This window comes from Pyxicephalus adspersus, chromosome W, assembly GCF_032062135.1.
Source record: "Pyxicephalus adspersus chromosome W, UCB_Pads_2.0, whole genome shotgun sequence".
Taxonomy (NCBI): Eukaryota; Metazoa; Chordata; class Amphibia; order Anura; family Pyxicephalidae; genus Pyxicephalus; species Pyxicephalus adspersus.
The window spans coordinates 1807969-1835887 of record NC_092870.1 but is presented as its reverse complement, the minus strand read 5'-3'; the positions used below and the strand labels follow the sequence as shown (position 1 = coordinate 1835887).

At 38.7% G+C, this 27919-nt stretch overlaps 1 protein-coding gene across 3 annotated transcripts in view; it reads left to right on the top strand.

Annotated features, from left to right (window-relative positions):
* Nucleotides 1–27919, top strand: part of LOC140342803 (nuclear protein AMMECR1-like) — a 108813-nt gene that overhangs the window by 39299 nt on the left and 41595 nt on the right. Inside the window, exons 6-7 of one of the 3 annotated variants that reach the window (XM_072429150.1) lie at nucleotides 4943–5029; nucleotides 9305–9657. In XM_072429150.1, coding sequence (XP_072285251.1) covers nucleotides 4943–5029; nucleotides 9305–9353 — 136 coding nt within the window. In that variant the 3' untranslated portion in view covers nucleotides 9354–9657. Of the gene's footprint in view, nucleotides 1–2458; nucleotides 2907–4942; nucleotides 5030–9304; nucleotides 9658–27919 lie in introns of those variants that run through there. The other 2 variants (XR_011923160.1, XM_072429152.1) reach the window with 2 other exon arrangements.

The following is a 27919-nucleotide window of genomic DNA, read 5'->3' as shown; positions in this document are numbered from 1 at the left end:
TATATATATATATATAATTTTTTTTTTTATATACTAATCCTCGATATATGCAGATGTTCTACAAGATGTTTACCAGTGTAATAATGCGATACTGATAAAGTGACTATTCTGCAGATTTTGATAGCGAAGATCAGCAATACTTCCCATCATGGCTTAGGGGAGACTAAAAACATAACACATAAAGGATTTTTATGTGACCTTTTTGTGTATAGCTTGGTGCAAAACTGCATTTGTCTCTTAGTAGCGGTTTGAAATAGCATGAAGGTTATGTAAGCCTGTTTACACATGGATTCATGTAACAAATGCCTTTTTGGTAGGATTTGGGCTACAGCTAAAACTTAGTTATGAAACAGACTATTCTTCTACTTGAAGCCGTTATCGACTCATGGGCGCTTTTCCACACCCATAGCAGAGAAGTAGGGTTATGGTTCCTCACTTGGATAACCTCTGCTTCCATTAATAGGGATACTTCATTTTCTAGGTGGAATGATTTTAAATTGGTGAAGTGAAAGCTGCACAGTCAAGTCAGGTTCCAGGCCATTTTGATTAAAGCATTACAATTATGATGTTATTGATTTGGTGGCCAATGCTTTCTCCATCACTTCCAATTTTTTTTCAGACTGCATTGAGCTTGATTTACAATTAATGCAGTTTTAAAAGCATTGCTCGCTGTATGTTACAGAACATTTTTTTTAGATAAGTGTGGCCCCCTTTATTTTGCTACAACTAATTGTAATTCACTTTTATGTACTGTGGAGAAAGTAAGAGATCCAGGTTTCCTTTCCTACCCTTTTAAAGTGCATACGTATGAAATAATTTAGATTCAAGCATGTCCCTGAAAAAAGCCTCTTAAAACACCATGTTTTTCCATCTACTTGTCTGGTACGAGAGTCCAGCTATGCAATTGCACCCACCGGGGGAGTTCCTTTTAATTTTCATGTTTATTAAAGGTTAATGAAATAGGAAGCATTTTAAATATAACAGATCAAATGCTTTTAATTATACACAACCTACAAATATAACCAACCTACAAATACAACCAACCTACAAGTTTGGGTTGTAGCTAATACCTCAACAAACGCACTGTAGAAGTACTTTAAAGTTTTGGATTAGATTATCCATTATTAGTTTCACTGTTCTGGTTACCATCAACAGGATCACAATTGTTTACGGAGACAGATGTGTGCTGCAATAGTTAGCAGCCTTCTACAATTGCCTGGGTTTATGGTTTCTAGAATTTTCAGTCACTGGGCTGAAACAAGTCAGAAATGCATATATTTATACCAGTTTCAGATCAGTGACTCCAAAATATCACCATTGGATCAACCTTACAAACAGTAAAGTTAGCAAGTTCAGAATCTCTCTTATACTTTCCCCAGCACAGGATACATTTAAGCTATAACTAAAACTATTTACTAAAAGAGTAAATTGGCAAATTTCTTTACATTTTAGCCGTGTTATTCGGTGTTAGACATCCAGATGGTGATTTGCATAAGGGTCTTCCATGATGTAATGTGACCTTGTCTCAGGCTGTGCCCTCTATTTGCAGCATGAAACAAGATTCTGTCTTCGACTCCTGACCCCTCAGATTTTGCCTGCTGCTGTGGACACACTTGCTTGTGGCAGATTCTAAGTCCCTGTACTGTCTCTCAAGTGATTAAAGTAGAAGGTATAGCTGCAATGCAAAGGGATAGAGCCTTGTAAGCTGTAAGTGCTTCCTTAGTTGACACTAAGAATAGAAACATTAAGATGTTGGTCCTAATATAACATTTGAACATTCACATCTAGAGGCAGTAATGTATCCTGAGGTAAACAAATCCTGCTTGCATAACATTCTTTTGCCATGCGTCTTCAAATGTGCAGGTTTCTTAATTAACAAAAATTAATTCTGTCTAAGATGTCACTGCTTGTATATTAGACCAAACCAAAGAAACCTCTGGCCATACTCGAATGCTGCTCCTTAAAGCCTTTCTTTTCTATCAAATAATCCTGCTGAGGATTCTATTGTTAAAACCATTTTTTCTTTTTTTTGTACAGTTTATAATGAATTTTTTTCTAGTGATGTTAGTAAATCAAGTTTATTTGGAGTAGACTGGAAAATGCATCCTCTGTTGAAATAAACTGTTGACTTTTTTTTTTTTTTTTTCTTATTCTCTAAGGAACCCTTGTGTGTCTTGTTTTAGAGGATTCCATATTATCGTCATTCTTAAGACCAGCAAGGATTCTTTCTATGATTCTTTTTCTTTTTATACTACTGTTCTGGGGGGAAAAATAAGAATTATATTAAAAATAAAGACACTGCGCTGAACCCACTAACAAAGCTGGTTGAAAAACGAAAATTGTTTAAAACCTTTGTATAAAACCTACGATGACTGTTTTTTTTGTATATCAAAGTTGATTATTTTTTTAGAACATTTTTGGGATCTAGTTTCTAAGTTAGTGTTTTTATATGTTACAGAAGAATATTGCTTTGACGACATGTTGGTGATCACCTTCAAAGCTAAAGGTCCTCGGAATACATTGTAAAGCAATGTCTTGTGGGCATCTACAGCTAGAAGAACGTCTACAAAATGGGAACTGTGGGTGCCTGGAGTATCCATGGACCTTAATTCTCTTATAAACTTGATTATAAATTACAATAACACTACAAAGTACTTTGTACCTGCCTCTTTTCCATTATTACTAGATCCTTCCCTCCACATATAGTTGCTATTTAGTGTGAAGAAACTGTTTAGAATGGACATTTTGCTATAATAGGTAAGGCTAAAAAAAAAGGTAAAAATGGAGTATAGGCAAAAAAATTATATATATAGGTTATTTGTGGGTTTGTAGGCTATGGATGTGGAAAGATATTGTAGTAGTTTTAACACTGTTTACCTTTTATATTACCCAATAAAAAATATGAAAAAAGACGGACAAGTTTTTTTTTTTTTTTTTTTTTTTTTTATTTATAATCATTACATAAAATTTAAAAATGTGCAAATTTAAGTTTCCATTTGTCTTTGTACAAAATGTCATGTGTGCCATCCAATATTCAGAGGTCTTTTATTAGGCATCTTGTCTAAGCAATTTGTGCTCGTTGATGCAGTGGAGAATCCACCAACATTTCCGCACCCTAATAGCTGGAAATAACTGTCTTCTGGGGCCTGTTGTCTTGATGTTCATCTCTAAAATATACAGTTAGGTCCGTAAATATTTGGACAGAGACAGCATTTTTCTAATTTTGCTTCTGTACATTACCACAATTAATTTTAAATGAAACAACTCAGGTGCATTTGAACTGCAAACTTTCAGCTTTAATTCAGTGAGTTTAACAAAAAGATTGCATAAAAATGTGAGGAACTAAAGCCTTTTTTTTTTTTTTTAACACAATCACTTTATTTTAGGGGCATAGCAACGCCAAAAGGACCTGGACGTCCACGGAAGACAGCAGTGGTGGATGATCGCAGAATCATTTCCATGGTGAAGAGAAACCCCTTCACATCAGCCTACCAAGTGAACAACACTCTCTAGGCGTATAGATATCCAAGTCCTACCATAAAGAGAAGACTGCATGAAAGTAAATAGAGGGTGCACTGCAAGGTGCAAAAAGCCAGCACAGTTCTGGAAAAACATTCTTTGGACAGATGAAACCAAGATCAACCAGAATGAAAAAAAAAAGTATGGAAAATGCGTGGAACAGCTCATGATCCAAAGCATAGCACATCATCTGTAAAACATAGCAGAGGCAGTGTGATGGCTTGGGTCTGCATGGCTGCCAGTGGCACTGGGACACTAGTGTTTATCCATGATGTGACACAGGACAGAAGCAGCTGAATGAATTCTGAAGTGTTCAGAGACATACTGTCTGCTCAACTCCAGCTAATTTCAGTCAAATTGATTGGGAGGCATTTCATAATACAGATGGACAATGGCCCAAAACATACAGCCAAAGCAACCCAGGAGTTTATTAAAGCAAAGAAGTGGAATATTGTTTAATGGCCAAGTCAGTCACCTTATCTGAACCTAATTGAGCATGCATTTCACTTGTTGATTACTAAACTTCAGACAGGCCCACAAACAAACAGCAACTGAAAGCCGCTGCAGTAAAAACCTGGCAGAGCATTAAACAGGAGGAAACCCAGCATCTGGTGATCATGTATTCAAGACTACAGGCTGTCATTGCCAGCAAAGGGTTTTCAACCAAGTATTAGAAATGAACATTTTATTTTTAGCTTTTTAATTTGTCAAATTTAGTTTTGAGCCCCTGAAATGATGTGATTGTGTAAAAAAAAAAAAAAAAAAAAAAAATGTTGGTTCCTTACATTTTATGCTATCTTTTCTAATTAAACCCACTGAAATAAAGCTGAAAGTCTGCAGTTCAACTGCATCTGAGTTGTTTCATTTAAAATTAATTGTGCTGACGTACAGAACCAAAAGTCGAAAAAAGTTGTCTGTCCAAATATTTAAGGACCAAACTACTTCTCATCAATAAAATAATTGTAGGCTGCTGTTTTTTTTGTTCCTGCTTATAGCTATAAACTCATGTGGCCCCAGATCTGGTCCATTGTATTATGCTAATAGTTGAGGTACACTACTACTATGTTATTGGCCTAAGCCTGAGGCCCTATTCACAAGTAACTTGTGGTATGTAAAATGCATGTACAATAGCATGTTACTTAATGGCAGTCCATTCATTTTGCTTGGCTGTCCAAAAGTCAAGCTTACAGTTTTTTGGTATCTGCACCACAATACAGTGCTGAAAGGCTTGTTGAGCTGCCAATGAGCATGGCACCACTGCATGCTTCTGTAGCAGACTGGTGTGGGTCATAAGACTGCAGGGTTGGTAAATGAAAGTTATCCTGTCCGGGCTGGGAGTGTCTTAAACTGTATTAAGTGGTAGTAAAAAGAGGATATGACAGGATCATAGTTGTGATTTATATATTTTTTTTTTCTTTTCAAGATTTAATTATGCTGAGCGAGTGCTTTCGGGTCCGGATCTGATGGCATTGCTGTTGCACCTGCTCTCTACGAAGACTCATTTAAACAAGTAAGCTGCTTAGGCTTTAGCACAGGGCTACCCAGTTAGGTCGCTAGGCACCCATTTGACATTGTCCAGCATTCCACTGCTTTGGCCACATAAGGGGCTAATACTGTTTGACTAAGAGCTAAAGTCGTCATTGAAGTGGATTGTCCTGTTCTCCTTCACAGCAGTTGCTGCTTTAGCTCTACAGGGCCATGCGGATATTCAGCCAACAATCCTACACTCTGATCTGCAACTATCTGTGAGTACTTAAGGTTTTGCCTTCTACACTGAGCCTAGTTTTCCCTGCCACACAGATACAGGCTGTTTGGTTCTAGACACAGAGGGGTAAGACCTGCAATCGCATGCATCCCCAACTTGCACTCAAGCCTGAAAGAGCTGTCTGCAGCACACAACCTGCCAGCATGAATATCTGTATTTTAAAATCTTGCCCTCAGCTGTTACACTACAGGTTGTACTTATTCTCTTCACTTGGGTATATCATGATACCCCTTAATCTTCTCTTTCCAACAGTTTTTTTTCTAATTTTACTCAAGTCACATTTGACAGATCACAGGACTAATAGCAGACCTGGGGGCAGTGTTCGTTCATACCTTCCACGGCAAAATCTTACTTATTTTCTTAAACTTTTACTGGCTTCTGCCCAGGAATACTTCATTCAGTGCCTAATGAACTTGTCCCTAATGAGTCAGTCTTCTGCTCTATAATTTAAAAATCCCTTTTTAAGCCCCTAGAAAGTCTAGAAACTAAACAATCTGTCCTCCCAAGAGCCTTTTCTTTGTATAAGGGTGAGCTTGCATTCAGTGGGGGGAGATTAAATACTTGGCCAGTAATCCTGAAAATGTTCAGCTATTGCTAACAGGGTTGTTTCCACTCCTACGCTTGTTTCTGCTTTAGTTGAAATATACAACAGGTTTTGTGGAGGGCTCTAGTTAAAGTTAACGGTCCTTGTGCAGTTCTTGGAGGTTCCACGTTGCCGGTACTTGGGTGCGCTCTGCCTGAACAGTGGGTGCTTCTTTCTTGGACCCTCCTGCATTAGATATGACTTCACTAAAAACAATCTGAGTTCTAGTTCTGCAGGCCCCCTCTGCTTTTAGGCTGCTAAGGGATCCCGGATTCCTATTCCAACTTGGTCAGCATCCTGTTACAGGTTTTCAGACATACAGTTGTGTTCAGAGTAATAGCTCAAAATCAAATGTGCAATGCATTTGCATGTATAGAAATAAAAGCTATTATAAACATTTTGAGCTTTATTCACTTTTTTGAACACACTATTCTAAACAATTGTTTGTATGTTCAGGTTTTGTTATAGATGTCGTGTTAGTGAATGGTTTCCTTTCCTGTATCCCCAAATTGTCCTTGTGGTATTATATAGAAGTGGTTGCATTCTGTTTGTTTTTACTATTTTCCTTAAATAATAAACAACAAAAGAAAGCTGGGGTTTTGTGCGGCAAATCAAACGATATTGTGCGATTACAATTGGTTGAAAAGGTAACTTCCTTACATAAGTATAATACACCTAATTGATTTTTGGTCTTTCCTATTAAATTCATAAGATATGAGACCGCATAGCTAGACAATAGAATTCCCTGAATGGTTAAGAGTCTTGTCCTGGCGCGTTTTTGCTGACAGGCTTCAGGGGATGCGCAGAAACCGTTTAAATGACTGTATAGCAAAATATAACAAAAAATTTTAGGATATATTCTAGGAAAAAAATATGTATTTACAACATGTAAGCATGAATAATACAAATGTACATATGAATTTTTTTTATCACATAGCAACATAGTTATAAAAAAAATTTGGTGGCAATGATGAGCTGAGATTAAATTGTGAAACTGAAAATTAAAAGGTAGAGATGTGGGATTTCCAGTTGTGATACATTAGTTATGTGCATCATGCTATTGTACAGAAAATATATAATATGTTGGTGTTAAGTAGTATGCTGATATCGTATATAGATTAAAAAGAAACTTACTGTTTCATTGTGGGGATTTGTTTTAAGGAGGGAGGTGCTCCTTGGAGATTGAAAATGCTCCCAATAGCTTCTATAAGAAATATATGTTGTTCAAGGTATCAATAAATTGGAATACATGTAGTCCCTGGGTTAGGGACTGTAGGTTTGTTCTTAAGTTGACTTTGTATGCAAGTCAAAACGTACATTATTTTAATAAATGCAATTAGGACAGATGTTTGTCTCAACAGATTATTCGGCAGCATGGAGTTAATCACAAGCAAAGAAAAAAAAAAAAAAATTCATGCAGGCTGGACATTTATTAAGTTCTGGAGCGAGCTGTGAGTTATGAGAGGCTGCAGAAAGAGCTCAGTCCTTAAGCTCACCCACAATCTTCTTCCGCAAGTCATGTGAACCTCCCCCATCAAGTCTCCATCCCCATTCGTATCTAGACGTCCATATGTCAGAATGTCCTTTACCCGGGGACTACCTGTATGGTATATTGTTCAAAAGGTCTGTATGTCACAACGGATCATAAGTATAATGTTCAAAAAAGGGGATGACTAACATAATATTGAATGGTGGCTTAAGAAATCCTAATATTGGTTTCCTATCATTCAGGTAACAACCTAAAAATACTTTGTATAATTGGCATAAAATATGGGATTAGCTGAGGCTCAGGTAATCGGGATTGGCAGGGAAGTAATTAAGTTGGCTCAGTGCAGAAGGTATAGTCGGCTGGGAACAGCTGAGGGGGGCTTGTGTTGGATCTCCATATGAGCATGGAGATGGCGTTCTTATTGAGGGGAGGTCGCACGCGCTGATGGAGTAAAGCCAAAGATGCCCTTCTCTGTCTGCCCTCAGCCTATGGGTAAAAAAGCCGTCCCTATACTGTGAGGGCAGGTCATTAACCCGCGATATCGATCGTGGGTGTACGGGAGAGGTTGCCCAGCCAGGCACCTTGGTTGATTGCAGTTTATGGCAAAGGGCAAGTAGGCGACCCTCATAGCTAACAGTACCCCAAATATAACTGATGATATGCAAAAGCTTGTGTTCTCGAAGGATTGAATGTTATTGGTGATATCATTGATCAAGCACTGATTTACTAGATGGCTTTCTAGAACTATTGGAAATCGCAACCATGAGATTTCATGCCGTAATTTCTGGTTTTGTTACCTGTCGGTCCTCCTGTGCTACCTTCAGGTGATTTTTAACACCCCAGTAGCTACTAAAATATGTTTTAAGTTCAATAACCAAACAACACAAAATTTTTTTTGGCCCAATAAGTGGCCTATGAGGATTGTAATGCTTACCTACACATCCTGCATCTACTTCCTAACATCCTTATTTAAATATGTAAAATATATAGAAATCTGACCATATTTAAAGTACAGTGGTGTATAATATGTTGGTGCTATATAAATCATGTTAGTTAATAATAATCTGACCCCACAATAACATACAAACCCATCTAACAGAGCATGCCAAGCGATGGTATAAAATCAAGCAAATGACTGACAAACACCATTATACAATGACTTTTATAATACAATATAGAATATCTGTAATCATACTCTGTTCAGTAGATAAGAACCAGGGAAATAAAAATGATATAAAAACAAATTATTGGCATTGGTTCCAGATTTGTAGGTAAACATAGCTGTAGTCAACTGTACAGGTGCACATTAAATGGAGCCAATGTAGTATCTGAAGGAATGTACACTATTTATGTTAAAAAAAAGCAATATATGCCCTTGTGTGACCTATAGCAATCTACGTCATTTAATGTAATGAACTAAAGAAGTGTATGCCCTCTCACATTATGAGCTAATACAAGATGTAGCTATTTTCTTTTTGGTAATAAGTTGTTCCATGCTAAGTAATGGCCACACTGAAGAAAACCTGAAGCGTCTTTGTGTGTTCTGCACACAGGTCTAATGATACAATTCTGTTACACGGACATGTTCAATGCCAATGGTGCTTAGTGTAGTCCTTATTACAATACATGGCAGTTTGCGTGGCATGATTAGGGGAAAAAAAAATAAAGCTTTTGTATGGCACTTCACATATTATGCAAACTTGAGATGCTTTTGACGTTGGAGGTGAAAAGATTCCAATCTAAATGTACATTTAAGTCAGGTGAGGTCCCCAATATTCTCAATAACATAGTAAACACATGGGGGGGGAGAGAGAGGAGTGCCTAGTGCTGTCTGCCACTACCACTTTAAAAAATAGCTAGAGAAAAATAGAAAGTTTGGACTTGTTAGCAGGCAATGATACAGACGGAGTGTGGATGGATCTGTAATGCAAAATATTTTTTTTCCCAGTTCTCCAGTTTCATATCGGCTCCATTCAATAATGAAAGAACAAATATGATGGCATCCTTGGGAGAAGATCAGAAAATTAATCTAAGAACGTAATATCAGCTGCTTGCTGACCTTCTAAAGTATTATCATCGCAGACCAGAACTGACACCTGTCCAGTGAAGCCAAACGGACATAGATCATCTAGGTTAGGTACCAAAAGTAAAGATCAATATGATGGTAAATTAGCAGTTTCATAAGTACAGATTGCCGATGGGGCAATGGAAACCTATTATGCAATTATATTCCAAAAAGGTCTCAAAATTTACCTGCACCTCTGTGAACATATCTACATTGCCACAGCTAGCACTTTCTTTTTTGGTTGCACTAGGGAACGCATTTTTTGTTGACTTAGATCTTACGCTTTTTTTTTTTTTTGGGTGGTGAATCCAGAAATGACCCCAGTATTTACGATACAGGGTACCCTCCATTTTTGTCAAAAAACATACAAATTTTACATACAATGAAAAAATAATGAAATAACTTAAATAATACATATTTAAGTTACTTAATTATTAACTTAAATATAAATATTTAAATTTCTATTGGTTATACAAGGGGTTCATTGTTACTCTGACATTTTTTTACAGTAAAACATTTGAAAAATAATTCGGGTAAGCGGTTAAGGTAAAAATTTACGCTTATACTGTCCTTCCATGACCTTCAAATCTTGGTGAAATCGTTCACCTTGCTCATCACTGACTGCACTAAGGTTTTCCAGGAAGTTAGAAAGATGGCTATGCAGAAAATGCACCTTGATGCTCATATTGGAACCAAGCATTTAGTAGCTCTCCCAAGAGTTTCTGGCCAATTTCTGTGTAATTATTTGCTTGTGTGTTTCCAAGAAAGTCCTTGACAATGGCTTTGAATGATAACCAATCATTCTTTTTGACTTCTGACATTGTCCTGATGAAATGTTCATCTTTGATGAGCTGCCAAATCTGTGGACCATCAAACACACCAGCCTTTATTTTTTTCAAATGACAGGCTAGGAAATGCCAAAATGAGGTACTTGAAACAGTCTCCTTCAGTTGGCAAAGCTTTACCGAACTGCTTCATTAGACCCAGTGTCATGTGCAGAGGCGGGCATATAATCTATCAACAAGTGGCTCATGTAGAATGTTTGAATCACCTGGTTTTAGGGCAGATCGTGGAGGCCAATTCCTTTCCACCCAATGCCTCTTACGAGCTCTGCTGTCCCACATGCACAGATAACAGTGATACTTGGTGTATCTGTGTTGCTTACCAAGTAGGAAGCATACTATTTTAAGGTCAACACAGATGACCTAATTGAGTTGTTGATATTGCAACAACTCAATGACTTGCTTTATGTCTGCATATTCTTCACAAAGAGAAACTGAATGACCAATAGGGACTGGCCTAAATATATTGCCATTGTGAAGGAAGACACACTTTAAGCTCCGCTTTGAGCTATCGATAAATAGTCGCCATTCAGTTGAATTATAGATTGGAATTCCCAATTCCTCCATCAAACCAGGTATGGCAATACACAGCCACTGTCGGTTCTAAAGTACTGCAGAAATGCAATTTCTATAGTTTGAAAGTGATACCTTTGTTCCTTTTTCAAGTAAGATTTCTCATGCAGTCTTGATGCTAGGAGTTCTGAAGCCTTCTTTGATAGTGCCAAATCACTCAACTAATGCTGATCAATTCCATTACGAACAGTCCTCTTCATTTTCAAACTCTTCATCATTGTTGTCACCTAGTTCATCACCATAATCATGTTCAAGCAAGGGTAGTGTAATGAAAACCAGCACTGGGATTTTAAAAATAACTTTTTAATGCCACATAACCAGGTACAGAAAATATATAACAGCGTAATCTTTGTCCACAGTAAAAGATAAACCGTTCAATTAACACAAGCCATAAAAACAGTACAATGTGGGATAAAAAAAAAAAAAACAAATTACTTCCAAACCTGTAACCCAGGATATCTCAGTAACATTTTACAACTATAAAAGGGTCAAAAAAGAGGGAGTGAAACAGGGTGGGGGAGGGGGAGCATGAGAAGAAGAAAGGGGGAGGGGGGTAGCACAGGTACTGCAGCATTGTCCAACAAACCATTCCTTGACACAGCCAAGAGTTAAGGGTCAACTAAATTTGATCCACTTGGATCTACAAATCTTGTGAGGACAGGGTAGCGATGGCAGGGGTGGTGATCAACTGGATCCAATGGAACCAGGTAGTATTAAACTTCTCCGATGTCCCAGAATCAGTAGACATCATGTCTTCCATATGATGTATGTCTTTAACCCTAATAAGCCAGTGGGAGGGAATGCATGCTTTAGCAGCATTTAATAAATGTCTCAGCAAAGATGTCTTGTAACTTTTTTTGGACATGTCAGTGATATGTAATGTTACCATCTCAGGTTTACCACGTATGTCAATGGAAGTGCGGTCTTGGGTAAGTTTTGCTACAGCTTCCCATAAAGTCGCCAATTTTGAGCATTCCCAAAATAAATGTAGTAGAGTACCACGGGCCCTCTTGCACCTCCAACAGGTGGGGTCAACCCGAGTGTACATTTTTGCCAACTGAACAGGTGTCCTGTACCATCTGGTAACCACTTTATAATTAATTTCTTGGTATTTGTTACAGACTGAGGCTTTGTGGCCAAAGTATAACATCATCTCCATCTGCTGAGCTGTGAATGTATGACCCAATTCCTCCTCCCACTTTGTCATAAAAAGTGGCATTTCATCAAACAACATGGAGATAGGGATGTGATAAGCACAAGACAAGGTGCCCCTCAAGCCAGATTAAGAAACACATTGTATCTCCAAAGGAAGAAGCAAACGAATAAAAAGACCCTCACTAGAGCCTGGGGAGAGATTGTGAAGGCGGTAATAAAAAGATTGGAAGGACTGGGAAATGTCAGTTAGCGTGCACCTTATTTTCCGCTGCGTCTTTTGATACTGGGAATGTACATCATGGCCTGCTTGCTTCACCTTAATCACTTTAGCCAGGGCTCTCACGCAGTGCCCTGAATGTTCATAATAATACTGACGGCACCTAAGGTGTTGGGACTTAGCTTTACTGCAGTACAGGTCATTAATTTGCTTACGAATGCTCAGTAACTGAGCCTCCAAGTTTATCATGCTGGGCCTTATGTCGGATCTCTAATTGGTGTACTTCCTCCAGAAGGGAGTTCAGTTTTTCTGACCTCTGCCTTTTCAACCTGCTTCCCTGTTGGACAAGGAGGCCCCTGATGTAACACTTATGGGCCTCCCATACATGGAATAGGTTCTCGGTGGAATCTTTATTGATCGAGAAGAAGGATTGAATTTCCTCACTTAGCTTTGCTGAGAGTTCCGGCAGCTCCACCAGCAGATCATTAGGTCTCCAGGTGGCAGACTTCACCACAGCGTTGGTAACCTTTATCTTAATAGATATGGGGGCATTATCCGAAAATGAGATAACACCGATATCTGAAGATTGTATTTGAGGAAGGTAATAATGTAATGGGATACAAGAAAATAGTCTATTCTAGAGTAAGACTTGGTATAATCTTTGGTGTTGGGGTGATAAATCCTCCAAACATCAACCAACTGTTGATCATGGAGAAGCGTCTTGAGTCATTTTTGGAACGAGAGAGGTAGATGGGAACGTCCTCTGGACGTGTCCGCTTGTGGATGCAGCACAGTGAAAGTCTCCACCCATGATAATTGTGCCAACCCTAAATTCTTCCACTATAGCCAGAGCTTTGTCTATTTAGCCTATTTTCCCTTGCACTAGGAGAAATCTACCATCTGCGTCAGTCTTAACAGCACTTAGTTCCCAGGGGATAGATCTTGCTATCAGGATACTAACCCCTCAAGATTTAGAATCCAGCGAGGGACTATGATGGGTAAGTTCGAATTGTCTGTTTCTCAGCTTTGGTATTTTATCTTGACGGAAATGCGTCTCTTGTATAAACGCCATATGGCATTTAGCCTTATGGAGATTGTTTAGTAGAACGGACCTCTTGGTCGGAGAGTTCAGCTCTTTCGTGTTGAGTGATAATATCTTAATTGTCATGACAAGAACTGTGTGCTGTCCCACTTAGAGTAAGTACCTGTGCTATAAAAATACAAAGAATAGGGGGTAACGGGGTGGGAGGGAGAGGGGGTTACAGTGGTCTCGGGACCTGCACGAAGTGCACTAAAGTTCTGACCACTATAAGGGGCAGACAAACCTAATGGGGGGTGAGGTAGGCAACCGCAATATAGGCAGCAAACACAGCCGCGGCCGTCAGGAGGGTCTTTGAAAACCAAGAAAGGCAAATCAAATCAAATTTTCCAGCACACTACTTAAAAATGGCACAAAGGAAAAAAAAGAAAAAGGGGGGTATGAACACATCGCAACCAATGAAATAACCTACAGGTGTGGTATATATCTATATAGAGAATAAGATAACACATAGCATGTAGTAACCCATCTCTGAGTGATCAGTTGGTAAACCTAGAAAACCAACAACTTTGACCAGTTCATGCATGGAATACAAATTGACTGGGGGGATAAGTGTAACCACATAGCGATATATGGTCCACAGTTAGCAATACTGCCAACAGAGTCCATATTACATTATAATCCTGCACAAATGTGGTACAAGTCATTTCAGTGCAATAAGCAGCAAACATTACTTATACTCCTCTTCTTGGGCATCAGGTTCAGTCCTAGTCCCCCTCAGTTCGGGCTGGAAGATGCGGTAAGTTTACCGAAAGCAAAAATCCCCACTCGGATACGGTAGTGTTGGATCTCGTGTGCACTTGGCTCTTGGGTTCGGCGAAAACATCACAAACACATTTTCCTGAAAATGAAGAATGTTTCCATGGCTGATCAACAAAGCCCAAGACCTCAGATATAAAACAAATAGGACAGTGGTGTCCAAAAAGTCATTAGAGGTAGGCTTTGGAGGTAAAGAGAATAATAGTGTGAAAACCAGTAAACAAGACAGGTGAGCATGGGGAATTGATCACAACTCGGAGGATGCTGGAGAAATGTGTGCCCTTGTGACAGATGGCGTTGCTGGTCTTGCTCTTCTCCTGGAGAAACTTGGCGCGGACACTTCTAGCCAGTTAGGAATCAGTTAGGGGTCAGTGCCCTCGAACTCAAATAGAGCCGACAGCTGTGCAGGTGTATGAAGTGCAAAACTTGCATTGCGGGTATTCACAATGAGATGAAAGGGGTGGCCCCATCTGTGCGAGGCTCCGTGATCCATAATGACCTCTAGCAGAGGTAGAGCACATGCAACGCATGCGCAGGGTGTGACCGGACACATCAGGGTAAATACGGATTTGTGCTCCATCAAAATCAATTGGACCCTTTTGCCAAGCTTTTCTGGCAATCTGCATCTCTAGGCCTGTCACTGTTGATCCCTTGTCTTGGACCTACGCTATGCACTCGGTCAAGTTCAATATGTTCTCCAATGGACCAGTCTAAGGTCAAATTAAGTATGGTTTGCACTGTTGATCGTAAGTCCACGTATGTTGTGGCTTCAGGGATACCTCTTAGCCGTTAGGTATTACGACAGACCCTATTTTCCTGGTTATCAATCCTACGTGACAAATTGGACAGTATAGATTGTACTTGTGTTTGCAAAGACTCCAGTGCTGTAATCCTGGAGAGTGCTTGTGATGAGGTAGTTTCTTATGAGGCCACTTTCCCTTCAATAGATAGAATATGTGGCTGGAATGCATCCAGCTGTTTATTTACAGACCCTTCAATACGCTGGACTAAGTAAAACAATTCATCTGTCGTGGGGATGAAGTACAGGAGAGCCTGCAGATCAGCTGGCAGCTGCAGCAGGGAGGGGGAGGCTGATCCCCCTTGTGAGACTGCTGTCGGTGTTGGAGAATGTGAAGAGGAGACAGAAGAGAAGCCTGCACTAACGGAAGGCTGAGATGAAGATGTATCCAGCTCCACGTCTTCTCCGTTCTTATAGTGTGAGGCAGGGCCATCGTGTCTGGTGAGGACGCACTGGACTCAGGCTGCTCCGGAGGAAAATACTTCAGCATAGACGGACTGCCAGCTGCCTTCTTTGCTCCCCTGGACTTCCTAGACTTAGACATGAGGTAGGGGATGGCTTTGGGGTTTGAAAAAGCTGATTATAACTGCATAAAAAGTCCTGACACCCGTGGAGATCACACTGCCCTGCTTACTTGCGTCCATTGCGTAGCCCGGCACTGGGATTTTATCTGAATGAGCCACTGGGCGTATAGCCGATGGTAGACTAGGATACTCTATAATACTTTTGTATAGTGAAAACTTCAGGATATAACAAGAAAAAATAAAGGAACAGTCACAGAAATGACCTCCTGGCTTCCGCCAAACCATAGGTATACCAAATGGCATCTTATCACGTGTTCCCTTTGTCCACATCCGGAAACCCTCGACACACTGTTTGCACACCTATTTACACCTATATATTTGAAATATGCCAAATGGGTTTGTTATACAAAGGTGCTGATGTTCGCCCTTTGACTGGGAATGGTGAAACTGCCACAGGTATAACTAAATGAGTCAGGATGGTTTAGGCATGAATGACAGACATGATCTGAAAGAAAGGAAATACGTGTGCAAGTAGAAAAATACATTTTGCTTGTTCACTACGTAGAGCATCTCACAACCTCTGACCACCCTGTCTTGCGTGTAAATGAATAGCCTATACAAATCCATGCTACAGTAATCACATTAATAGAAGCGGTAGAGGAAAAACCTGACGTGATAGAAGAAAACTAACTGCACTTTCAGAATCGGCATACCTATTTTAGTGTAAATAAGCTAAAAATTGAAGTCAACAAAAAATTTGTTTAAAATTGTTCCCCAGTGTTGTTTTAGGGAAATTCTACTGTAACTATGACAAACATTTTGAGACTGCAGATGAATGCAATGCAACCCAATTAGATTTCTTTCCCAGCAATGTCCCCAGAAATATATTGAGGGATACCCCTTTCATTGTGATGGGATGAGGAGTTCTGCCCATTCAGAGCCGTCGATATTTGGCCTCTGCAGGTAATTTTAGGTGCCTGCATTGTAAAGTTATCACTTCTCTCTTTTTTCTTTGAATAACAAAATCACTACAAAGGGCATGTTTGATACTTAGAAGGTGAAGATTTGCTTTGTTATAGGGAAATATATTACTGCACACCCCTAGCAAAAGAGTGACTGAAAGTTTACAGAGGGTAGTTGTAGAGTGTGCTCTGTTTGGGGTGCCTTATTTTCAATGAAGGACTAAAAGATCTTAATGGCAAGGCTTGTTTACAGCTTAGGATATTATATACATATAATTTACAAGAAGAAGGTAAAGGGTATATAGGAAGGGAGCAGAAGGGGATCTAGCTCTATCTCTAGCACATGGTGATTCCCTCTCACACACCCATACACCAGGGTTTTCTCTCCTTGAACCGCACCCCTCTGCAAATCCAGAGCAAATCACATTGTTGAATTTGCTCCCTTCAGGAAGACTGAAGCAACAGTAAACTGGTTTAGGCAGGAACTACCACCAGGTGGTCAAACTGGCCAACGTGTTAATGGTCCTTAGGCATCTACTCATGGAAGATTAATCATGGTCTCTGCTTAGCAATACTTTGATGGTTGTTTTAGGGACTGCATCTGTCTCCACAGATAATGAGGCTTATAGCTTGCTTTCAAGGAGGCAGAATTATCCTTAGATACAAGTCATATTTATATCCATTTTAGTCACTTCCAACATTCCCTGATCTTGTGACTGAATAGCACACAAACCATTGCAAGAAGTGACATAAAAAAAATATATCGGTATTCATATTCCATCCTTGGTAACCTTCTGGCACACGACAATATTCCTCTGGAGGTAACTTCTTCACAAACATAATGTAGCCCAAGAAAGAGAACCCAGAGTTAGGAACCCATTCATCCAACATTCATACATTACTCCACATGGCTACTGGCATTTTTCAATACCACTTGAGAATTTCTCAATAATTAATATAGTAACTATATCATTGTAACATTACATTAACCTGGTTTACCAACAAGTTACATTGAATTACCCTATTTTCCGGCGTATAAGAGGACTTTTTAACCCCGAAAAATCTGTGCCAAAGTCGTGGGTCGTCTTATACGCCGGGACCGGTACTTACCTGCAGCTTGCTTCACGTCCGGCGTCCCCGCAAGTCCTCCTTCACGTCCGGTGTCCTGTGCAGCTTTCGCGAGTCCTCCTGTGCAGCAACGTGAGCCTGCACAGGAGGACGTGAGCCTGGATTGGCTCTCCAGTGGAGAGCCTGGATTGGCTCTCTAGTGGAGAGCCTGGATTGCCTCTCCACTAGAACACGCCCATTCATTCTTTAGAACTAGTACTGTACTGTTCCTTCTGCTTCTCAGTTCTCGCACAATAGCGAGATCTGACAGGCAGAAGGAACAGTACAATACTGGGCGTATAACACGACCCCCAACTGATTGGTTAGAGTGGGGGGGAGTCGTCTTATACGCCCAGTCGCCTTATACGCCGGAAAATACAGTACATATTTCATCCATGCTCACTAATTCTCTTATTTAATTTTAATGTGAGCAAGTCTAATACCCACTACAAATTTACATGCTTCTGTCACACTTGATAATATTAATGTTCTAATCTCCTGGGCGGTTCATTTCTGTCTAGATTTATATGTCTAAAAGCGGTACATTGTTTCTTTTGAAAATTTATTTTACAGTATAATATAGTATTCGAGTGTATAGAGTATAAAAAAGTTTAAAACACAAAATCATGGCAAAATAATAAATTTAAAAAAAATTAATTTAAAAAATACTGTAAAATAAATGTTCATGAAAGACAATGTACTGTTTTTACACATATAAATACACTGTATTGCATTCAATACAGTTATTTTGTATTGAATGCAATACAAATAGATTTGAATTTCCCGCCCCGAACAGAATGTTCGCACGCACCGACGTCACCAGGAACTCCCTGGTGACTTATCGGGTGCAGAGGATGCCGGCTGGAGGAAGAAAGAAGACGCGAAGAACAACGAGGCACTCCGGCGGATCAGGTAAGACTTGATTTACTAATATTTCCTATAGGTTTAGCTACCCGAGTGTGACTCGGGGTTAGTGCTTCCAGCTTCTTTTTTTTACCCCGAGTCACACCCTGGGTTACCACCCAGGAGGTTAAGTCTCTACACATTGTACTAATACAGCTTCCTAGTTCAGATGAACCATTAAACAATATATATGTGGCTGATGAAGCTAGAACTAACATATGCGTTGCTTTATATGGCCAAAGGGCCTAAGGGGGTAATATATTTTATGATTCACACAAGAGCTGTGATAAATTTTAGGTATCACTTAAATGTATGAGTGGCACTTACACTGTGGCCTTATTAACCACCTGAGCGTTACACTGAGGTCTAGATTTCTGTACCAAAAGTGATCCACTGTTTTTCATGAAATTTTTTTTTAAATTGACGACGCTGGATGAGCACAGGGGGACCAGGTAAGTATGGATGTACAAAATCTCGGGCTTAACCATCCTTGCAGTTTTTTTTTGCCCGAGCGAAGGTCGGGCTTAACTGCAAGGTGGTTAATACATCGCTAAACATGTATACATAACTTTTACATTCTTCCACAATTAAACATTATCAAATACAGTTTTTCTTGCTGAAGGTTGATCTACCGACTGTTATTCATAAGAAATTAACAATAATCTGTTCCTAGCAAACATTTTCTAGATACAAGTATTGCTTGACGACTTCTTAGTTTTGGATTGGGAGAAACATTGTCATTGGTTAAAAGGAATTGAAATTGCTTGCTATTCTACTAAACAATTTAAAGGGTCTGTTTAGGCATATTCATTGCTAATGTCATCAATATATTGTTGTAAAATGAAAGCTCTTCCATCTAATTGCCATCACAAGTATGACTCCAGAATTCCAAACTTTGCTCTTTAGTGTCACTTTATTATAGATCCTGGAAAATAGGAACAAGAGCAGTATCGGATTCTTAGCAGTTAATATCTACTTCCAACATACAGCTATTATGCCCAGGTTTAGACTAGACCGTAGTCTCAATATACCCTAGCTGGGAAGTACTTGCAAGCTTAGCTTATAAAAAAAACAATATGCTCCATGTCTCCCTCTTTGGTACCATTATGCACCGGTACCACACTAGAACAACATAGGTATTATAGTCCTGATAAATGATTGTTAGGGGTAAAGTATTGGGTTTTAAAAAACAAATTTGAAAATGATATGTTATAGTCCTTAACAAAATAGGACATAAAAAATAGGAAAAGAAAATTGCAACAAAAATGTTCTTGCCATCAAAAATGAAAACAAAAACATAAAAAGATTACAAAAGACAAACAATAAACCAAAGCCAAGAAAACTTCTTCTGGTGTGTACACAGACTTTCAGGGACTTCTAGCTCTTTTGTAAGAAGAAAATGTAACTTCACACCTTCACAAAGGGTTGACCCAAAAAAAATAAATAAATAAAAACATTCACAATTCATCACAAAGGGATGACCTTTGATAGTGTTTCCCCAATTTAACATTTGATTTTTGGTGTAATTGTTTCTAAACAATTATTGAGCTCATATTACCACGTGCTTTTTGTTTACAAAAAGACAATTGAATTAGTTTATACTAAGATTTAGCCAGTACTGTGCTCCTACTGCAAATACCCTGTGAAAAAACACAAATATTAGCATATGAAACTTTCACAGCTTTCTTCAAAGTCGTTGAAAAAGAACACCAACACATTAGGATACTCGGTCATGACAAACACTCATTTCTTCTTTTATCCTAACAACCTAAATATATGTAACAGACAATGGTAGATTGTTTACAGTACTCTAATCTCAATAAACACAACCATACAACTGTGCCATATAGGAGAGGAAAAATTGCAATGCAGCTTGTGTTAAACTGCATACTAGCCAGTATGGGAGATTGGCCCATGGAGCAAACATTGGTATGTTTGTCCACCCCTGCTCCTGGCCATTTTGAGGGTGTTGGTCATTTTTACTGTTTATATCTTTTTTCCCCCTTCAGCACTAGTTGAGTTCTCATAGTTGTTATCTTTTACTCCAGGCTGTAAAGTGCTTTCATTGTCTTGGATGGGGGTTATGCTCTCATCTAAACTTGCCTCATTTAATACCTTTCAGCTATTAAATTGGCAATCCTGGTGTGCTCTTTATGAACATTTAGAGATCTACAGTATCTTTTAATATGCCCTGGCCTGTTGCACTAAATGATTTCAGCCTTCTTGTACTCCTGTATATGACAGATATGTCCGATGTATACCTCTCTTTGTCTTGATCACACCAGTCCCCGAGTATATTTATGAATTGTTGGTAAGAGGAAGCATTCCTTAGGGCAATCTTAACAGGATAGCTTACAAGACATTTATTAGCCGTTGAATAAAGGAACTCCATTTCATCAGATGAAATATCTGGACAGTTATACACCACCCTATGAAGTGAAAGATACTCATTGGAGAATATTATTGGATCATCTCCTCATCCGAATTTCATTCTGGATAAATCCTGAGTACCTCTCCCATCCCTGCTTCCTAACACACGTTGCAGTTCTTTTCTCCTACCCTCTGCTCCAACCAACCGATCATTCGTGGATATCTGGGCCGCTAGTGGTCCTGGAAGCCAGGCCCTGAAAAGAGCACATGCATCTTTGTTGTTCAGACCATATTGACAGACTATAGCCTCAAGTTTATTAGAGATACTCACTGGTGACTCTTGCCCATTAAATTCACAAAGAATCTGGCACAGATGATATTTGTCCTGAACAGTGAGTCTGCTGGTATTTTCCCTAGCAGCTGTGACTTCAGGTCTACCCCTCTGCAGGTATTCATCTCAGTAAGAGTGCAGATATTAGCTGACTCTCACTTGCTTTGTTGTGTACTAAGGGATAAAATGCATTTCTCTTTGGCCATCAGCTGGGAATTTGCATCTGCCAATTTCATCTCTAGTGTTAAAACAAGTTCTTCCATCTGAGACAATTTTAACTGTAATGCATCCACAAACTTGCATTTAAGATTATAGGTTGCATTGTGTTGTTCTACTTGCTGGTGTAGCTAACCGTTTTCCTTTCCTAAATCATTCACTTCAGCTCTTAATTCACCCATCTCAGTATCAGAGACAGTTATTATTATTAAACAGGATTTATATAGCACCACCATATTACGCAGCGCTGCCATTTTAACGTCCCCAGCGGTAACCCTGAGTGTGACTCGGGGTAGAAAAAAGATGATGCAAGCGGTAACCCCAAATCACACTCATAGTAGGTAAACCTATGTAAAAAAAGATAGTAAATAAAGCTCTTACCTGATCTGCCAGCATCTTTCCTGTGATGCCCGTCTTCTTTCTTCCTCCAGCCGGCTTCCTCTGCACTCGATGAGTCACCGGGGAGTTCCCGGTGACGTCGGTGCATGCGGACCTTCTGTTCGGGGCAGGGCTGAAAATTCAAATCTATTTGTATTGCATTTAATACATTCAATACAACTATTGAAAGGAATACAGTAGATTTATATGTGTAAAAGCAGTACATTGGCTTTCATGAACATTTATTTTATATTATAATATAATAGTATGAGTATAATATTTATTTTTTAAAACCTCTTTTTTGAAAATTAAAACAAAAACATTATTTATTTAATATTTTGACATCATTTTGTGTTTCAAACTTTATTATACTCATACTATTATATTATACTGTAAAATAAATTTCCCTGAAAAACAATGTACCGCTTTTAGACCTATAAATCCAGACAGAAATGAATTGCCCAGGAGGTTAAGTAAACCCTCACCAAATTTATCAAATTGCTCTTTAACCACCTGGGCGTTTCACTGATGTCTAGATTTCTGTACCAAAAGCAGTACACTGTTTTTCATGAATTTTTTTTTTAAATTGTAGACCTGTAACTTACAGAAATATGTCTGAACAAGGGTCTAGTAGATATCATGAATATAAAAAAAGTTTGAAACACACAATCATGTAAAAAAAAAATTACTTTTAATAAAATTAAATAAAAAACACAAAAATCAGCTTAAACAGGAATACATAAATTAATCAAAAATACTGAAAATGCAATAATTCGGTATACTGTATAGTAATATATTTTTCTAAAACACCTCCCTAGTGTGGTAAATTTTAAAACAGAGTCCAACGTCCCATACCTATAGACAAAACCACATAAATATATTTTGTATTATTTTGTATTGGATTGGATACAGGACTTTGTATTGAATCCAATACAAAATATTTGAATTTCCCGCTACGACCCCCCTCGACGGGCGCATGCACTGACATCATCAGGAATCGTCGAGGGACGCGTACGCGAACGCCGGGTGTTCTAATTCTTTCCGAACTTCTGTACTTCCATGCAAAAAGTGTTAAACTTTTTGCATGGAAATTTATTTTAGATTGTAGGCTATAATTCACCGAATTACCACATAACTCGCCGAAATATGTCCAAAATTTTCTAAATTTAATAATAAATGTTTTTTTTATAAAACACAAAAAAAAAACAAATCTTTAAAAAAAAAAAAAAAATAGTGTATAATGTACTGTACCTGTACAGTAGCTTATATAATATATATATATATATGTATATATATAATACAGTTATATACATATTATTTAAAGATGTCTTTGTATTGGATTCAATACAGCTTTTTTCTATTGAGTTCAACGCAAAGTTATTTGAATTTCCCGCCCCGCCTCCTGCCCGCAACGGCGCATGCATTTTTTTTTCACCAGAAAACCCCGAAGATCGTCACTGCACACGCCGAGAGAAGACGTGTCCGGAGGAGCTGCTGGGACAGGGTAAGTATTTTCTTTCAGTTGTAATCCGATTGTCATACAATGTTGTATGACAATCGGATTGCAATATAACGCTTGTTTACATTTTTAGCCACCTTGACTTTAGTTCGATAGTAGCATGTTCGCTTACCCCGAACCAAGGGTAAACGCTCGGATGGTTAAGCTCTTTTCTCTCCCTACTCCAGTACAGCCCCCTTGTTGGTCAGTTATGCCTTTGATTATGGGCAACACTGCTATCTCATTAGTTAGTTTTTCCTTCTTTAATTTCTTTGACAGTTTATTATGCAGTTTACTATTATGTTCCTTACATTGGGATAGTAGTGTTTCAGACTGACTCTTAGGTTCATCTGCACATGTACCATAACTGGCGGAGGCATGCTTGTTAACATCACTCACACAAATCTGAATTGAAGTCAGACTACCAACAGAAGGCAAATTGTCCCATCTAAAAAAAATATATATATATATATAAATTCTGTGTCCTCAAAATGTACAACTCAACTTACATTCCATAATTCCACCAATTCTCCCTACATAAACATACACTCAAGCAAGATATTAAACATAAAACTTACGCAAATTTATTGTAAACCACTCATCACATACCAATTCCTCTGTTTCTTCAATGTCCAAGATCCAGTCTACTCTGCATCGCGATCCTTATAGCAGGTCTGGTTGGTCCCTTGGTTCTGGGGTGCCTGTTTTGCCCAATAAAACGTTGCCAATTGAAAATTAAATCAAATTGTTTTATTTCAGCACATGAATAAAGTAAAAAAAAATATATAATTACAATGCTGTTATAGTAAATTATGAATCAATACATCACCAGATATTGCATCAGATTCACTCCACTTTGGCTGGGGGATTCCTGATACTTCAGCCTGAGTATAATCGAAAATCTGGGACTTTTCACAGGCCTCTAGACAACACGTCTGCTCCTAGAGTTCCAATGTGAAAAAACCCTTCTTCCCTTTTAACACAGCCTATTCTCTAAAACTGCTCAACCTCAGGCATATCCCACAGAATATGTTTTTGAACATATTCCCAGTGTGACTCAGATAACTTGTTTATGTTAATAGTCAAAACATGACTTCCAGTGTCATTCCATTAAGGTCATATACTTCACACATACATACAGACCAGCTGCATCATATTTGTATCACATTCCAGTGTTCTCCCCAGAAATTTTTTTCAGCCGGGTGGTAGGAAGCTGTAGCTGGGTGGTAAAAAAGGGTGTGTGGCAAAACCCCTTCTGAGTGACTTCTGGCAACTGCTAGGCACCTAGGATTGGTAACAGGCCATAAGTGCTGGGCACCTAGGATTGGTAACAGGCCATAAGTTCTAGGCACCTAGGATTGGTAACAGGCCATAAGTGCTGGGCACCTAGGATTGATAACAGGCGGTAAGTATAGATTTGTGACAGGTAGGTATATATTTAGGGGCCCCACCCCAATGTTCCTTGCTATGTTTGTGGCTCCGGGGTCCCCAATTTGCACTTTCAATTTAGGACTCCTAGTTGCACTTTCCCCTGAAACAGCAACCCCAAAGTTAAATTTTCATAACTTTTTACATTTATTACCCCCATATCTTGAAATTCTTTGAACCTGTGGGGCTGAAATTGTAATACCTAGTATCTATGAGGGTCCCCTGTTCACTCTGAAAATTACAGGTCATTGTGACACACAGTTTAGGAGATACAGAGGTTTGTACACACAGAGCTGTGAGGATGCAGAATGACATGCAGGCTTTATACACAGTGGATACATTTCACAGGCAGATTTTTTTTTTAAACAGAAATCCGAGCTTGTGCTATGAGATGGGGGCGGGGCTGCCTGTGTCCCCTTCACATGAAGGCTGAACTGTGTGCTCACCTCTCATTGGCAGCAGCAATCCTCTGAACGGATTGCTGCTGCCGATGAGAGCACAGGGCACAGAGCAGCATCACTGAGATCCGTGCATCCGAGCATGAGAGCTGGCCAGGGCTGGGCAGGGTATTCAAAGCAGCCAGGCGGAGCAACCGGGTAAAAACCTTTGGGGAGAACTATGCATTCAGCCCTTGAATATCAAGATCTTTCAGGAATAACTATGCGAAAAAGCCATTACCTGCGAACGCCTGCAGAACATCCGGTAAGCAACATAGCAATTCCATATCAATAACAAACAGATACATATTATCAGTACTGGATGTATTAAAAAATTTTGTGAGCGTGATTCATCAAGCCAAATCGGTAGCTCGACGCGTGTGCATATCCGCGATCCTGATTTGGAGACCTAAAATCATTTCATCAACCAAATCCAAGGCGCTGGCATACTCGCCCGGAAGTCATCAACTGAAGCGATCTCTCCGATGGATATGCGCAGCCCCGGATAGTTTCACTGTTCCTCTAAAAAAAACATTCTTTCCCAAAGACACATACATTACCCTTAGCTCTAAAAAAAAAAAAAAAAAAATGTTTACTGGTGTTCAAATCTAAACGATCATATCAATAAATGATTATGGAATGTGCAACTACAAAAAAAACTAAACAGCCAATTTTGACAGACAAACGTGTTAATTGCAAGCAAATTTGTATCACCTGTGCGCCTAAATTTGAGCATATAAAAGGGTGTTGTCTAATTTGCTTTTTCTCCTTGTCTTTTTTTTTTTCTTTCTTGGGGGCTGTTGTTTTGTGTGTTATCCTAATTAATCTATGTTGCTGCATTTGATACTTTGCTTACCCTTTAGCACAATAGCTGTTTTTTTTTTTGTTTTTTTTTAAGCTATGAATGTTCCAATGTCCATTTTGCAAATTTGAAGTCAATGTTAATGCTAGGTTATTGTTTGTTGCCATATTGTTTGATTGCAAAATTCCGCCTTTATCACCATTTTGAAATGTTTGTCCTGCATAAATATTTTCTAATCCAGTTTTCCACCCTTGATATGTCAAAATTGCATATTGGTTTGGTAAGTATTTTTTGAATGAAATATTTGTTGGGTCATTTTTTAACTATTTTGGCTTTATATAGAAGTGTGGGTTTACATGTGTTTTGTTTGTTCTTCCTAATTGTTTTGTCTTGTAAATTTAGTGGTTTGTGTGTGTGTGTGTTTTTGTTTTTTTGTTTTTTTATTTTTTTATTTTATTGTGACCTTTTAGCAAAGTGCTTGATTTTTGAAAGGCTAAAAACTGCACAATTGTCTTGTTAAAACTCAGTTGTGCATGGTTGTGCGCCAAACTTCAGAAGTATGGTTTTTTTGTGTATATTGCTTGTTTTGCTTCATGTGCACTCATGCATGTATGTATGTATGTATGTATGTATGTATGCATGCATCTAGTTGTGTGTACATATACATTGAAAAGAGAAGTTATAGAAAGAAATAGGCAAAGAGGGCTTTTTGGACCATATTGCTTCACGTGCTATAAATTGAAAAGATTGCCTATTTGTTCCTATGATTTCCGATGTCATGGGCTTGGCTACAAGCAACATTCATGGATGATATTGCTTCTGGTTAAAGGAAGAAATCCACCTTATGCGCTTCCACCATCAAGCTGAAGTGAATATGTTAGCAAAGGTCTAAAATGCCATTCAAACCTGAAGCAACATCTGAAGGGATGGAAAAGCAAGAAAATGTTTGGCATAAAGTTGATTTGGCCCTGGAAGTTTGATATATTAGTACTATTTGTTTTGTGTAAACACCTAAATAATGCATACACTCCAGTATTTATTGATCATTAGGTTAACCACCTGGGCGTTACACTGATGTCTAGATTTCTGTACCAAAAGCGGTACACTGTTTTTCATGAAATTTTTTTTTTGAAATTGTAGACCTGTAACTTACAGAAATATGTCCAAACAGGGTTCTAGTAGATATCATGAATATAAAAAATGTTTGAAACACACAATCATGTAAAAAAAAAAAAAATTACTTTTAATAAAATTAAATAAAAGACACCAAAATCAGCTTAAACAAGAATACATAAATAAATGAAAAATACTGAAAATGCGATAATTCGGTATACTGTATAGTAATATATTTTTCTAAAACACCTCCCTAGTGTGGTAAATTTTAAAACAGAGTCCAACGTCACATACCTTTAGACAAAACCACATAAATATATTTTGTATTATTTTGTATTGGATTGGATGCAGGACTTTGTATTCAATCCAATACAAAATGAGCGTTTGAATTTACCAATTACATACTTTGTATTTATTTTGAATCATTTTGTATTGGATTGGATACAGGAGTTTGTATTCAATCCAATACAAAATGTGTTTCAATGAGTTTGAATTTGAATTTCCCGCACACGCGCCGACGTCATCGCCGAGGGACACGTACACGCTACGGACGGAGAAGAAGAAGCCAGCCGGCTTCTTCTCCAGAGAAGGCACCCGACGCTGGAGAGGGAGATCGACGCTGGAGGACGACGCTAGAGAACGACGCTGGAACGCGAACATGACGCTGGATGATCACAGCGGGACCAGGTAAGTGATCGATAAACCCGAACTTTTCTCACTGTATTTTCATACAGTGAGAAAAGTTCTGGTTTATCGATAATTGCAATTTTTTTTAACCCGAACCAAGGTCGGGTTTAACGGTCGGGTGGTTAAGCAACAACACAACCTCTGTTCATTTCCAAAAGAGTGCCTGACCCTGCTTGTGAGCTTGGCAATCAATATAGTTTGTTGTTGTGCTTGGCAACTTGGACCTCCTTCCATCACCATCAGGTGTGTTAGAATGAGCATGCAACGCAGCTGGGCATCTAATTGACAACCAGTTTGG